The sequence below is a fragment of the Lithobates pipiens genome, unplaced genomic scaffold (genome assembly GCF_037356315.1).
Source record: "Lithobates pipiens isolate NorthernLeopardFrog02 unplaced genomic scaffold, aLitPip1_a1.2 Scaffold_37, whole genome shotgun sequence".
NCBI classification, from domain to species: domain Eukaryota; kingdom Metazoa; phylum Chordata; class Amphibia; order Anura; family Ranidae; genus Lithobates; species Lithobates pipiens.
Window position 1 is genome coordinate 19,660,630 of NW_027507825.1, and position 14,348 is coordinate 19,674,977.

Here is a 14,348-nt window from a genome sequence, read left to right on the forward strand (position 1 = left end):
ACCTATACCATGTCTGCACAGCCCATGACCACCACCTATACCATGTCTGCACAGCCCATGACCACCACCTATACCATGTTCGCACAGCCCATGACCACCACCTATACCATGTCCGCACAGCCCATGACCACCACCTATACCATGTCCGCATAGCCCACGACCACCTCCTATATTATGTCTGCACAGCCCACAACCACCTCCTGTATCATGACCACACAGCCTCTGACATCTCCTGTACTATGTCCACACAGCCTCTGACATTGCCGGTACCATGTCTCCATATATAATACACTCTTCAAATGTGCTTTAAAATGTATGGTTTTCCCTTTTATGAACAAGAAAATAATGGCGTTATGCTGTTGGGCTGGTAGAATAATGCTATGGGGCTGGTATGAAATTACGTCCAGGGCTGTTTTTTTCATTTCCAGTCTGGCTCTGTAGACAGTACAGCGGATCCATGGAGAATAAACCAAGCCACCCTCCATAACAAAGTCAGACCTTGGTAATTTGTAATCTTAGTCAATAAAGTGTATATTTTACAACATTTTCTTTCATTAGTCAATTTGGTACCACTAAAGTCCCATCCAGCTCCCCCTTTTTGAGAAATTACATGTGAAAGGTAAGTAGGTCTTCCTGCTCTTTCTACTACATTCCCACTTGAGCAGAGCAATTTTCAGGCATTTTTATTTCAGCATTTTTGAGTACGTGTAAGTATCTTAAAAGCGTATTTCAAACGCTTTACACGCGTATTCAAGTTTTGCCCATTTTTGGTTTTAGCAAATGGAAAAGCACTGGGGGAGAAAATATTTATAAGTTAAAGAACACCTGAAAAAACTGCTCCAAAAACTGTAATTTGAGTGTTTCCAAGCATTCCCGTGTCTAGCGGACCAAAAACACCCAAATCTGAAATTGGAGCGCCAGACACCTTGATGCTCATATGTGAACGGACACCATTTGATTTCATGGGATTTTGTTTGCGGTTAAACTTTCAGAGCTACAACACACTCAGGGATGAATAGGGCCCTAAAGCAAAACTTTGATTCTGCCCAATTGGGCAGTATGTTGTACGATTGGTTGGTGGATGGAACGGAAAGGACTCCCTTGGCCTCCATATTACCAGGCTCCGGAATATGTAAAATGGACAGCCATAGGTAGTTCCAGGGTGGGGTCTCTGGTGCACAGAATTGGTCCCGTGGGAGGCTATTAGAATATCTGCTTGGCTGGCTATGTCCTTTGTGTCTATAGCAAATTTTTAGTGCGACTGGGAAATAGTTTTAACAATGAAATTATACATTTTAAATACTTTAAATTAATATACAGCACATAAAACACAATGAAATAGTCTTTAATATGGTTTTACAACCCTCAATTATGTACCAGAGATTAAAGTGGTTGTAAACCCTTACAAACCACTTTGACCTACAGGTAAGCCTAGATTAAGGCTTACCTGTAGGTCCAAGAAATATCTCCTAAACCTATACGGTTTAGGAGATATTTACCTGAAGACAGCCACCAGGCGCACTGGGTAAGCCGCAGATCGCGGCGATATGCCGCGAGTGTCGGCTCCCATGCGCATGCGCAGGAGTGATGTCATCGCTGCTCCGGCGAATCACAGCCATGGAGCAGCGAGACCCACCAAGAAGATGGACGCTCGGAACTATAGGGGACAGCGGTGACTTCGCTGGCTCCTGTGTCAGGTAAGTGACACATAATGGACTACTATGCGATGCGATGTGATGCGATGCGATGCATAGTAGTCCATTATGCTTTACCTTTGCAGGGAATGAAAGAGGAGGTAACACCCATCAGGGTTTACTTCCTCTTTAAAGGGAGGACATTTTACAAAGAGTTCTAAAGAAGAAGGTTCAACAATATATTTAATTATTCATTAGGGCAAAGAGAAACAATTCCTGACCATTAACAAAGCTGCATGATGGGCGATACTGATTTTAGTAGTATGGCGTATTGCCGGGTTTGGGGCGGGGCTTGGTCTATTAGGACGTTGCTTTATTTATTTCTTTTTATATATATATTTGTATGGAGGTCGTTTGATTTGGTCTTATTTGTGTCTTTCTTTTTTCTTAGCTGGTCTTTTTTGTATCATCTATGACCACTTTTAGCATATGGTTGGTTGGACGAGGTGGCCCATCTAGCTGTCCCGGCAGTTTCTAGTCCTTGTGCTGTTTAAAAAAAAAAAATAAAAAAAAAAAAAAAACACGGGTAGGCACCACCACCTTTAGGGTAAAGACGCAGTCACATGACAAAATGTTGTATACTTTGTTGTAATTACCTCAATTTTGTGATATTAATTTGTGGATGTTCTATGTATTTTAATTTTTTTTACTAGAAGGCAGTACATACCGTGAACAACCAGCTTTCCCTGAGGAAGACCGATCTAAGGGCGAAACATGTTGGAAAGTTCTCCATCTACTGCTATGCTGGTTGAGCTGTAAAATATTAGGCGTTTAGCCACAATCTGTACCCCTTTTTCTTTTTCGTTTTGGTTTCATGGAATATATGTATTTGTATTCTGTTTTTCCAATAAAAGGAATTTTTTTTTTTTATATACTGACTATGATTTTTCACCTGATCTTTCACCTATAAAGTCCCGTTCCTTTGTAGTTTTTTTCAACTGATTTTTGTAGGTGCAACTGTGAACTGGATCCCAGGAGGCTGCTGGAAAATGGCAGAAGAAATCTGATTGGTTGCAGGAGCAACACAGACATCTTTCTGCAGCTACTATTCCTTAACGCCAAAGACAAGTCAGCTGGACTGCAGACAGCGCCACGTCCTGTGTCTGTCTGCTGACAGCAATCTGTGCTTTTCCCGGGGGCCCCGGGGCACCTATTTTCCAGTTGAAAGGAACCTGTATGTGACCCGTCAATCTTCTTAACACAGGAAGTGGGAAAACAAAGCAAATTATGTTGAGGGTCTCTTTGATTTTCACACTTTGATGCCTCCAAAGACACCTTTAAAGCGTCTCCATCTATTTGTCGCTCGTTCTACTATAATTAAAAGAGAACCTGTCATTAACTCAGGCATTACCAAATCACTGGTCAATTTGCTCTCTGCCTATCAATTGCATTGTTGGAGTTTGACATATTTAGAGAGTGCAGAGAGTCTATATATTTTAATCACACAGACATTATCAAGACATCTATGCAGTGCGTCTGCCATGAATTAAAACAAACAAATGTCTGACTGTCCTATCATGATGCAGGAAGCCTGACCCTGGAAACTGCTGATTGGTCCTGTGCTGATCACCGGGGGGGAGCTCTAGCAATAAAACACAAAACTGAGCATGTGCAGCCTGACTCCATAGCCTCTGTGTTATCAGGAAATTATCAGGGGGCTGTGGAAGAAGGGGAGGATCAAAGAAGACAGGATCAAACAGCCTTTTTATACAATGCGGAGGATTAATCCCTCAGGTTACAGAGTCAGTAAAACAAGCATGCTTTACTGCATATATAGGACGGATTTTACTGTTGAGGGTTTAGTAACACTTTAAGGCCTCATGCACACGGACGTTTTTACAGACGCTTTTTTGAGCGTTTTTTGCAGCTTAAAAAGGCCTGTCCATGTTAGTCTATGGCTTCATGCCCACCTAGGCGTTTTTGAGCTGCAAATGGCAGGCGTTTTTAAGCTGTAAAAAAAACCCAGGACCAGTGCGTTCCCTGGCGTGGAGCTAGAGCTGTAAAAACGCGAATCGCGGGAAAACGCGCACAAACGCGCAACATATTTTCTTTGTTTTCTGAGTGCTATAGCCAAGAGATGTGTTTCTTTAAAAAACGCTACTTAACGCTAAAAAACACGCAAAAACGCCAATGCAAAACGCTGTAAAAATCGAGTTTTTAAACGCCGATTTTTCCAGGCGTCGGAGCTAGCTTTGCAGGCAGTTTTTTAAAACGTCCGTGTGCATGAGCATTAAAAGCGGAATTCCAGGCTTTTTATGTTTATTAAAAGTCAGCAGCTACAAAAAGTGTAGTTGCTGACTTTTAATAGACAGACACTTACCTGTCCCACGGTCCAGCGATGCAACCGAACGGGGCGTCGCTCCTCTCCCCCCCCCCCCTCCTCTTCCGCCGACGCCGCCTCCACTGCCACTCTGGGCACCCGGCCATGGCGGCTTTCGGCTTCACGGCCGGGCACGAGTGGTGCTGCGTTTCCGGACTGGACAGGCAATCGCCTAGAGGGAGGAGCTGCCGCCTAAGGCGAAAGGAGTAGTCGTCTTGGCAGTCCCTGGGCGTAAGGAGGAAGTGGAACAGGAATTCCCCCTCCTAACGAAGCCCCCACTCCCCCCCCCCCCCAAAAAAATGACATGCCAAATGTGGCATGTAAGGGGGCGAGGAGCGCTTAAAGCGAAAGTTCCATTTTTGGGTGGAACTCCGCTTTAAGCTATTAAACCACAGCAGCCTTATTCATCAGGGATAGGTGTGTGTGTGGTTATTCAGTTGTATTCTCTTCCTGTAAGCGCAGAAAAGTCACCCCAGTGTCAGGATCCAAGGTTCCAAGAGAAGCTGACATTTCTTCCGCTGGAATCTATGGCTGTAAGCTGACAGCCCTTAGGCTCCACGGAGAGGAGCATGGGATAGGACAGCTTCTGGGGGGGGGGGCGTAAAACCCTGATCCTTGTGCTCGGACAAAGATATGTAATAAATAAAAATCGAGTGATCCGCGAGTGGAGAATACTTCACTATTATATAAAGTGTGGAGACATAAATTGTTAAAGAAGGATTTGGCCTAGTCCCTACGATGGTTCCTCAATGTGAAAATCTTTAATTTTTTTATGTCTTTCTTTTTGCTCTGCATGAAACTTGTTTGCATTGTCCACTTTTGTGCTTCCAATTATCACAGTCTGTACTTTTCATTCAGTTAATAAGGTCAGCGATTCCACTGCAAACCGGGACAAAGAACCACATTCAAGGCCGTCAACCACATGCAAAACATCAGCGGTTTAATAATTAGAAGATGACAAAATAGTGGGGATTATTCGTGCCAAGATGGGATCTGCTATAAGCAAACTTGTGTTATCGCACCCTACTTCCTTCCATGAAACCAAAGATGGAAACGTGCGAATAAGAAAATATCTAATTAAAAGGAATCTGCCATCATTCCTGACCAGAAAACACATTTTATTAAAAATATTTGGATCCAACAAGGGTATTCATCCTAAAAGCCAAAGATACATTATATTAATAAAAGTATTGGGACGCCTGCCTTTACACACACATGAACTTTAATGGTATCCCAGTCTCAGTCTGTAGGGTTCAATATTGAGTTGGCCCGCCCTTTGCAGCTACCCTGTTTCCCCTAAAATAAGACCTAGCGTGATTGTCGACGTTGGCTGCAATATAAGCCCTACCCCCCAAATAAGCCCTAGTTAAAGTCCTTCTATGTCTTATTCTCAGGGTAGGGCTTATTTTTGGGGAAAGAGGGTGGGGTTTATTTGGGGGGTAGGGCTTATATTGCAGCCATCACCGACACTCATGCTAGGTCTTATTTTAGGGAAAACAGGGTATAACAGCTTCAGCGCTTCTGGGAAGGCTGTCCACAAGGTTTAGGAGTGTGTCTATGGGAATATCTGACCATTCTTCCAGAAAAGCATTTGTGAGGTCAGGCACTGATGTGGAGGAGAAGGTCTGGCTCACAGTCTCCGCTCTAATTCATCCCAAAGGTGTTCTATTGGGTTGAGGCCAGTCAAGTTCCTCCACCCCAAACTCACTCATGCATTTCTTTATGGGCCTTGCTGTGTGCAATCAAAGTTGGGAGCGTGAAATTGTCCAAAATGTCTTGGTAGTGCGATGTCTTAAGAGTTTCCTTCACTGCAACTAAGGGGCCCAAGCCTAACCCCCTGAAAAAAAACAACCCCCACACCATAATCCCCCCTCCACCAAAATGATTTGGACCAGTGCACAAAGCAAGGTCCATAAAGATATGGATGAGCGAGTTTGGGGTGGAGGAACTTGACTGGCCTGCACAGAGTACTGACGGCAACCTGCGGAGACTTAGAGCCAAGTCTTCTTGTCCAATCGCTTATGGAAGAACGGTCAAACATTCCCATAGACACACTCCTAAACCTTGTGGACGGCCTTCCCGGAAGAGTTGAAGCTGTTATAGTGGCAAAGGGCGGAGCCAACTCAATATTGAACCCCACGGACTAAGACACCATTAAAGTTCATGTGATTATAAAGGCAGGTCTCCCAATACTTTTGGCAATATAGTGTATATTGTTTTTAAAAAAAAGCTTTAGATAGAAGAGAAAATGTTTAGTATAAATTAACCAGTTATCAGTAACGTTCTTTGTAGGAGTCTTCTGGTATTTTAACTCCTTTTAGCAGTAAGGACCAAAATTCCCAAACTGTAATAAAAAGAAACACCAAAGACGCAGTAAAACGTGCGATGGGCCAATGACCAACAAGTGACCACAAGCATTAACAAGCACTTTGAAATAGTTTTATTAGTCCAGGTATGAGCCTAACTTGACATGTAGCGGGTGAGTGTGCATTTTAACAGTCTAGATCAGGGGGTCTCCAAACTTTCTAAACAAAGGGCCAGTTTATTGCCTTTCAGACTTTAGGAGGGCCAGACTGTGGCCAGTAGGAGTAGAAAATGTCCTGGCATTGTCGGGAGTAAACAATGTCCCAAGCTTGGTGGCCATTGGGGGTAGAAAAATTACATAATGCCTGGGATCAGGAGGAGGAGGAGGAATAGTGACCCATTATTAGTGTCAGTGGGAGGAATAGTGCCCCATCATTGATAATAGTGCCCTGTCGTTGGGAGTCAGTGGGAGGAATAATGGCCCATCGTTGGCGCCAGTGGGAGGAATAATGGCCCATCGTTGGCGCCAGTGGGAGGAATAATGGCCCATCGTTGGCGCCAGTGGGAGGAATAATGGCCCATCGTTGGCGCCAGTGGGAGGAATAATGGCCCATCGTTGGCGCCAGTGGGAGGAATAATGGCCCATCGTTGGCGCCAGTGGGAGGAATAATGGCCCATCGTTGGCGCCAGTGGGAGGAATAATGGCCCATCGTTGGCGCCAGTGGGAGGAATAATGGCCCATCGTTGGCGCCAGTGGGAGGAATAATGGCCCATCGTTGTTGCGCCAGTGGGAGGAATAATGGCCCATCGTTGTTGCGCCAGTGGGAGGAATAATGGCCCATCGTTGGCGCCAGTGGGAGGAATAATGGCTCATCGTTGGCGCCAGTGGGAGGAATAATGGCCCATCGTTGGCGTCAGTGGGAGGAATAATGGCCCATCGTTGGCGTCAGTGGGTGGAATAATGGCCCATCGTTGGCGTCACTGGGAGGAATAATGGCCCATCATTGGCGTCAGTGGGAGGAATGAGGTCTTATATCGGCAGGAGAGAAAGTGCCTCAAAGGCCTGATACAGACAAGCAAAGGGCTGCATCTGAGGCGTTTTGCTTGGGCGTGGGAGATTTTTGCCCAGTATCAGAAATATATCAAAGTTTCAAACTTAAAATGAACATGTGGCAGGCTATGAACATTCAAGTACTTACTGCAGAGAAATTGAGCTTTAAAACAAGCCCTTACTGACCTATGTAGTTGTAGGCACTGTGGTGCAATTCAGCCTCAAAGATCACAGCAGAAGAACTAAAGTCATTATTTTAGCAGCTAAGTGCACCATGCGCACCCCTACCAGAGATTTTATTTGTTTCCATTAGAGATTATAAAGCTGGGAAGCTAGAAGGGGGATCAGAGTCATCTGAGATGATTGGTCAATGCTGGGAAAGGACAGTAGGGTATGAAAAGTTGCAGAGTCAATGCTGGGGGGGAAGCAAAGTGAGCTGATCTGCTAGAGTTGTGAAGGGAGGGTGGTGAACAAATTTGCTTGGTCAATGGGGGGGGGGGGGGGTAAGGTCAGCTGAGCTGCTAAGAATGACATGTGCTTCTGTTGTGAATGAATTGCTGTAAAGAACAACTTGCTCCACAGTGCACGCAGCTACAGAGGTCAGTGAGGGCTTATGTTAAATCTCATTTACTGGTTATTATGAATATGGGAATACTTAAAAGTCCATAATCTGGCCAAGGATTCACTTTAAAGTGGTTATAAACCTCATACATGAAATATGAACAAAGCATATCCTTCTGTAGCGTGTACTTGTCTCAATCTAGAGCAGACAGGGGCTTTTTCACATGGACGTGTCCACGTACGGCCTCTGCTTTGCTCAGCAGGGATCGCTCCTTCGATCCCCGCTGAGCAGGCAGATGACAGGTCCGTCTCTGCACATTGCGTTGTCAATGTCCTGTCAGAGCGCCACTCTCCTCTATGGGGGATTGGATTAAGACAGACTGTAGATTCCGTTTTCATCCAATCTGATTGACAGATGGAAATAGGGTTTCCATCCGTCACACTTTAGCGGATCGGAGGGGGTCGGATGTTAGCCGACAAGTCACCGCTGACATCTGTCGCTCCATAGACCTGTATGGAATGTCTGTTCAGGTATGTCAAAAACTGACAAGCGGACCTGAACGGTCCGCCCGCGTGAAAAGAGCCTAAGTGTAATTTCTCTCATGCTTATGGGAATGAAGCAGCAGAATCACTTCTGACAAGTTTTACTGACACCAAGAGAAAAAAGGTGACAGAGAGGGCACGGTCTGTGATTGACAGCCTCAGCTCAGTTCATTGGTGCTGTGTGAAGGGGGGGGGTGTGCCCCTTCCCTCCAATCAGCTCTCAGAGCTCTCCTCACTGATGTAACTTCATCTCTCCACCCCCTGCTTTTCAGAGCTGAGAGACCCTGTGTAAATTCTGCACTTTGCACGGATGTAGAGAAGAGAAGACTGCCGATAACCAAGTACAACTTATGTAGGAGGATTTGCTTTATTTCTGTGTATCACCAGATGCCAGTCACTTCACTGGGCATTTGTAAGGGTTTATAAGCACGTTAAGTCAAGCTTAACAGGCTCATTTCATCAGCATGGAGATTTTTACTGCAGTCAGCCCTCCTTTTAATACAAGCTACATAGTTAGTAAGGTTGAATAAAGACACCAGTCCATCCTGAGTGAGTGTCTACAATTGTCCCTATCCCTGTACATTGCACACTCACATCGGTCCCTACCCTCAAGGAGCCCACAATCCAAGGTCCTCATTCATATACTAGGGACAATTTTGGACAGAAGCCAATTAACCTACCTGCTTGTCTTTGGAGTGTGGGAGGAAACCGGAGTACCCGGAGGAAACCCACGCAGGCACAGGGAGAACATGCAAACTCCAGGCAGGTAGAGTCATGGTTGGGATTTGAACCAGCGACCCTTTTTACTGCTAGGCGAGAGTGCTAACCACTACACCACTGTGCTGCCCAAGCTCTAAAGTATTTGCAGCTGAATCATAGTAACATTTCCTAAAAGAAGACAAATTTCAACAAGAAAACTATAAAGTAATGAGCTCTTACCAATACAGCTCTGTTCCCTCCTGCTGTACCCGGGGAAACATTCACATGTAAAGACTCCATCTCCACGTGGGACACACTGAGATGTTGTCAGATCACAGCTGTGTGTGCCGTCCTCACAAGGGTTCCCAAATGAGCTGCCCACTGGGAGGAAAGACAAAACAAGTGAGGACGTGAAACATTAACAGTGTTACACCTAAAACGGTAAAAAAACAAAGCTTTTTTTTTTTATTTTTATTTTTTTTAAATAGTGGAGGATTAGTACCTCTGCCAGGTTTTTATTTTTATCTATGTCCCCATTGGTGGAGATGAACCCTCTGGGCGATGTGGTAGAACAGGGGATTATACTTCACAAAAACAACGGAATGGAATGAAAATGATGTTAGTACACAAAACAGACCACATCTTTTTACTTCCGACTTGCCTGTCCAATCAGACTAGCACTGTCCCAAACTGTGTATTTGTCATCTACTAAGTGGAAACAAAATTATACTAGAGCTAGCATCAAAAAAAAATAAATACCCCAGGAGCCTTCATGGGCGTTTCTTTTTTCTTTCATCTGGGAGGGCAGGAAGAGGGGCTCTCTCAGCTAACCACACTCTCCTGCCTGCATGCCTGAGCTAAGGGCAGGTGGACTTCAGGAAGTAAATGTAACAGGACTCATCTGCCCTTACTCAAGGTGGCCACAGCTAGGGGCGGTGTTTTCAAAGCAATTTCTCTACAAAACAAAAGCATGGAACATGGATTGTGGGGGGGGGGGGGGGGGGGGTTGCTTTGAACGTTTAAAAAATTAAATGGCGTTTTCAGTTTGTGGCGCTCAGATATAATTTAGCTTCAATGTATAAATATACAGCCGGGGGGGGGGGGGGGGGGGGGGAATATTTGCTCCCCTGCAGATTTTGTAGGTTTGCCCACTTACAAAGAAATGAAGAGTCTATAATTGTCATCGTAGGTGTATTTTAAATGATAGAGACAGAATATCAACCACAAATCCAGAAAAAAACACAAATATTATAAATTGAGTTGTAGTTCAGGGAGTACAATGAGTATTTCTCCAACAGACTGGCTGCAGTATGTGTTCATGTGGTACATCCTCCCATGCTCACCTTCAGGACTTCTCCAGAGCCTCTCTCATGCTCTGGAACTCCCTGTCCTGGTATATCCAATTAACCCCCTACCCTGTCCACCTTTAGGAGATCCCTGAAAACTCATTTATTCAGGGAAGCCTATCCCACACCCACCTAACTGTCCCCGAGCCACCCCCATCAAATCATTCCCTGCAGCTATTACCTTTTGTACCACCACCCCCCTCCCTTTAGAATGTAAGCTCTATGACCCGGGCACTCCTGTACATTTTGTATTGTACTGTAATTGTATTGTCCCCCCTATACACTGTAAAGCGCTGCCTAAACTGTTGGCGCTATATAAATCGTGCATAATAATAATAATGATAATACACAGATTAGTCCTGTCAATTTACAGTGGTTGTAAACCCTTACAACACACTTTGACCTACAGGTAAGCCTAGATTAAGGCTTACCTGTAGGTCCAAGAAATATCTCCTAAACCTACACGGTTTAGGCGATATTTGCCCAAAGACAGGCACCGCTGTCTACGGCGCATGCGCTGTAGACAGCGGTGCGCAGGCGCACTGGGCGGGCTGCGGTCAACGGCGATATGCCACGAGTGGCGGCTCCAGTGCTCATGCGCGGGAGTGACGTCATCGCAGCTTCGCCGAATGACAGCGGCGGAGCGGCGAGACCCACCGAGAAGATGGACGCTCGGAACTACAGGGGACAGCGGTGACTTCGCTGGCTCCTGTGTCAGGTCAAGTGACACATAAAGGACTACTATGCGATGCGATGCGATGCATAGTAGTCCATTATGCTTTGCAGGGAATGAAAGAGGAAGTAAACCCATCAGGGTTTACTTCTTCTTTAAGAAGGTGCCCCCAACAACAATTCGCTATAAAAGACACCTGTCCACAGAATCGCTTTCTTCCACTCAAAGCCAACCATCATGGGCAAGACCAAAGAGCTGGCAGGGACAAGATTTTTAGACTTGCATAATTCTGGTTTGGGCTAAAAGACCAATAGCAAGAAGCTCGGTGAAAAGGAGACAACTCTTGGAGTGATTATTCGCAAATGGAATAAATACAAAATAACCATCAATCGCCCTCGGTCTGGTGCTCCATGTACGATTTCACCTCATAGGGTAAGGATTTTAATGAGGAAAGTGAGGGATCGGCTCAGAACTACAGTGGAGGGACTTGTGAATGATCTCAAGGCAGTTGGGACCACAGTCACCAAACAAACTATTGGTAACACAATACACCAGGGCCGGGACAAGGGGTGGGCAGGAGGGCAATGTGGTATCATGCAAGGTTGGGGGGCACCACAAGGAAAATGGGGGGAGGGGATTTGTGTTGGAAAGGGGAATTTGGGGGGGCAGCAGGGAGTAAGTATTGTTCTAGGAGGGGAAATTTGGGGGGTATGTTAAAATTTAGGGGGAGAATGGGGGGGGGGGAGATGATTTGAGCTAGGAGGGATGATTGGGGTGCTTTGTGCTGGAAGGAGGGATTTGCAGTGGGGTTAATGGGAGGGGCAATTTTAGGGGTAGATAATATGTGCTAGGAGGAGTGATTTTTTTAGGGGGGGGGGGCATTTGGGGGGGTAATATTTGTGCTGGGAGGGGGGATTTCAGCAGGGAAACAGATTTGCACTGGAAGGAGGGGGGATTTATGCTTAGGGGGGGTGAAAAAGATTAGTGCTCAGTTGTTGTATTTTTTTTTTTGGGGGGGGGCGATTTTTGATGACACATAATGCTCATAGACATTGAGGGCGGGGGGGGCGCAGTTTGGCGTGTTTGCCCTGGGCTCTGGATGACCTTGTCCCGGCACTGCAAAATGCCGCCATAGATTGAAATCCCGAAGCGCCTCCCGCAGGGTCCCGCTCCTCAATTAGGCACATGTGCAGGTCCATCTGAAGTTTGCCAACCAACATCTAAAAAAATTCACAGAAGAATTGCGAGAAAGTGCTGTGGTCAAATTAGGCAAAAATTTAGCTCTTTGGCATTAACTCAATTCAACGTGTTTGGAGGAAGAAAAATGTTATGAGCCCAAGAACACCAACCCTACAGTCAAGCATGGAGGTGGAAACGGTATGCTTTGGGGCGGTTTCTCTCCTAAAGCTACAGACTGACTTTGCCACATTGAGGGGCCAAATGGACAGGGCCATGTATTGTAAAATCTTGGATGAGAACCTTCTTCCCTCAGTCAGAACACTGAAGATGGGTCGTGGATGGGTCTTCCAGCATGGCAATGACCGAAAAAATACTAACATACTGCCAAGGCAACAAAGGAGTGGCTCAAGAAGCAGCACATTAAGGTCATGGAGTGGCCTAGCCAGTCACCTTAATCCTATAGAAAATTTATGATGGGAGCTGAAATTTCAAGTTGCCAAGCGACAGCCAAGAAACTTTAAAGAGGAAGTAAACCCTGATGGATTTACTTCCTCTTTCATTCCCTGCAAAGGCAAAGCATAATGGTATACTATGCATCACATCGCATCGCATCGCATAGTAGTCCATTATGTGTCACTTACCTGACACAGGAGCCAGCGAAGTCACCGCTTTCCCCTGTAGTCCGGCGCATCCATCTTCTTGGTGGGGTCTCGCAGCTCCGCCGCCGTCATTCGGCGAAGCCGGGATGACGTCACTCCCGCGCATGCGCACGTGAGCTGACACGCACGGCAGCTCCGTCTCTGAAAATGCAGCGCTCAGTGCGCCTACGCGCCGCTGTCTACGGCGCATGCGCCGTAGACAGCGGTGCCTGTCTTCGGGCAAATATCTCTGAAACCGTATAGGTTTAGGAGATATTTCTTGGACCTACAGGTAAGCCTTAACCACTTGCCGCCCGCCCTATAGCAAATGGACGGTGGCAAAGTGGTTTCATAATCCTGACCGGACGTCATATGACATGATCAGGATTATGAGCTGCTGCACGCCCCCGGGGGCACGCATCGCGGCGATCGTTGTTGCGGGGTGTCAGTCTGACACCCTGCAACTACGATCTCGGTAAAGATTCTCAGACGGAGACTCTTTACCACGTGATCAGCTGTGTCCAATCACGGCTGATCACAGTGTAAATAGGAAAAGCCGGTGATCGGCTTTTCCTCACTCGTGTCTGTCAGACGCGAGTAGAGGAGAGCAGATCGGCTGCTCCTCTGACAGGGGGGGTCTGTGCTGATCGATTATCAGCACAGCCCCCCCGAGGATGCCCACACTGGACCACCAGGGACGCCACCAGACCACCAGGGATGCCAAGGACAAGGTATGCCACCCTAGACCACCAGGGATTCTAGTCAGTGCCACAATGGATGCCAATCAGTACCCATAATGGATGCCAATCAGTGCCCACAATGGGCATCACTGATTGGCATGCATTATTGATTGGCACTGATTGGCATCCATTAGTGCAATATATTATAATACAATGCAGCCTATCAGTTCCCATCTGTGCCGCCTATCAGTGCCTACCCATGCCCACCTGTGCCGCCTACCCATGCCCACCTGTGCCGCCTACCCATGCCCACCTGTGCCGCCTAACCCATGCCCACCTGTGCCGCCTAACCCATGCCCACCTGTGCCGCCTAACCCATGCCCATCCATGCCAATCCGTGCCAATTTGTGCCACCTATCAGTGCCCATCCGTGTCGCCCATCAGTGCCACCCATCAGTGCCGCCTATCAGTGCCACATATCGGTGTCCATCAATGCCACCTCATCAGTGCCACTTCATTGGTGCCACCTCATCGGTGCCCATCAGTGCCGCTTTATCATTGCCCATCAGTGTAACCCCATCAGTGCCCATCAGTGAAGGTGAAAACTTACTTATTTGCAAAGTTTTGAAACTGAAACAAAAAAAAACATTTTTTTTTTCT

At 46.4% G+C, this 14,348-nt stretch overlaps 1 protein-coding gene across 1 annotated transcript in view; it reads right to left on the reverse strand.

Annotated features, from left to right (window-relative positions):
- The window catches only part of NID2 (nidogen 2), a gene marked incomplete at its 5' end in the record, with an annotated part of 95,929 nt that overhangs the window by 34,525 nt on the left and 47,056 nt on the right, over positions 1 to 14,348 (reverse strand). The window contains 1 exon segment of the mRNA XM_077466799.1: positions 9,413 to 9,553. Coding sequence (XP_077322925.1) covers positions 9,413 to 9,553 — 141 coding nt within the window.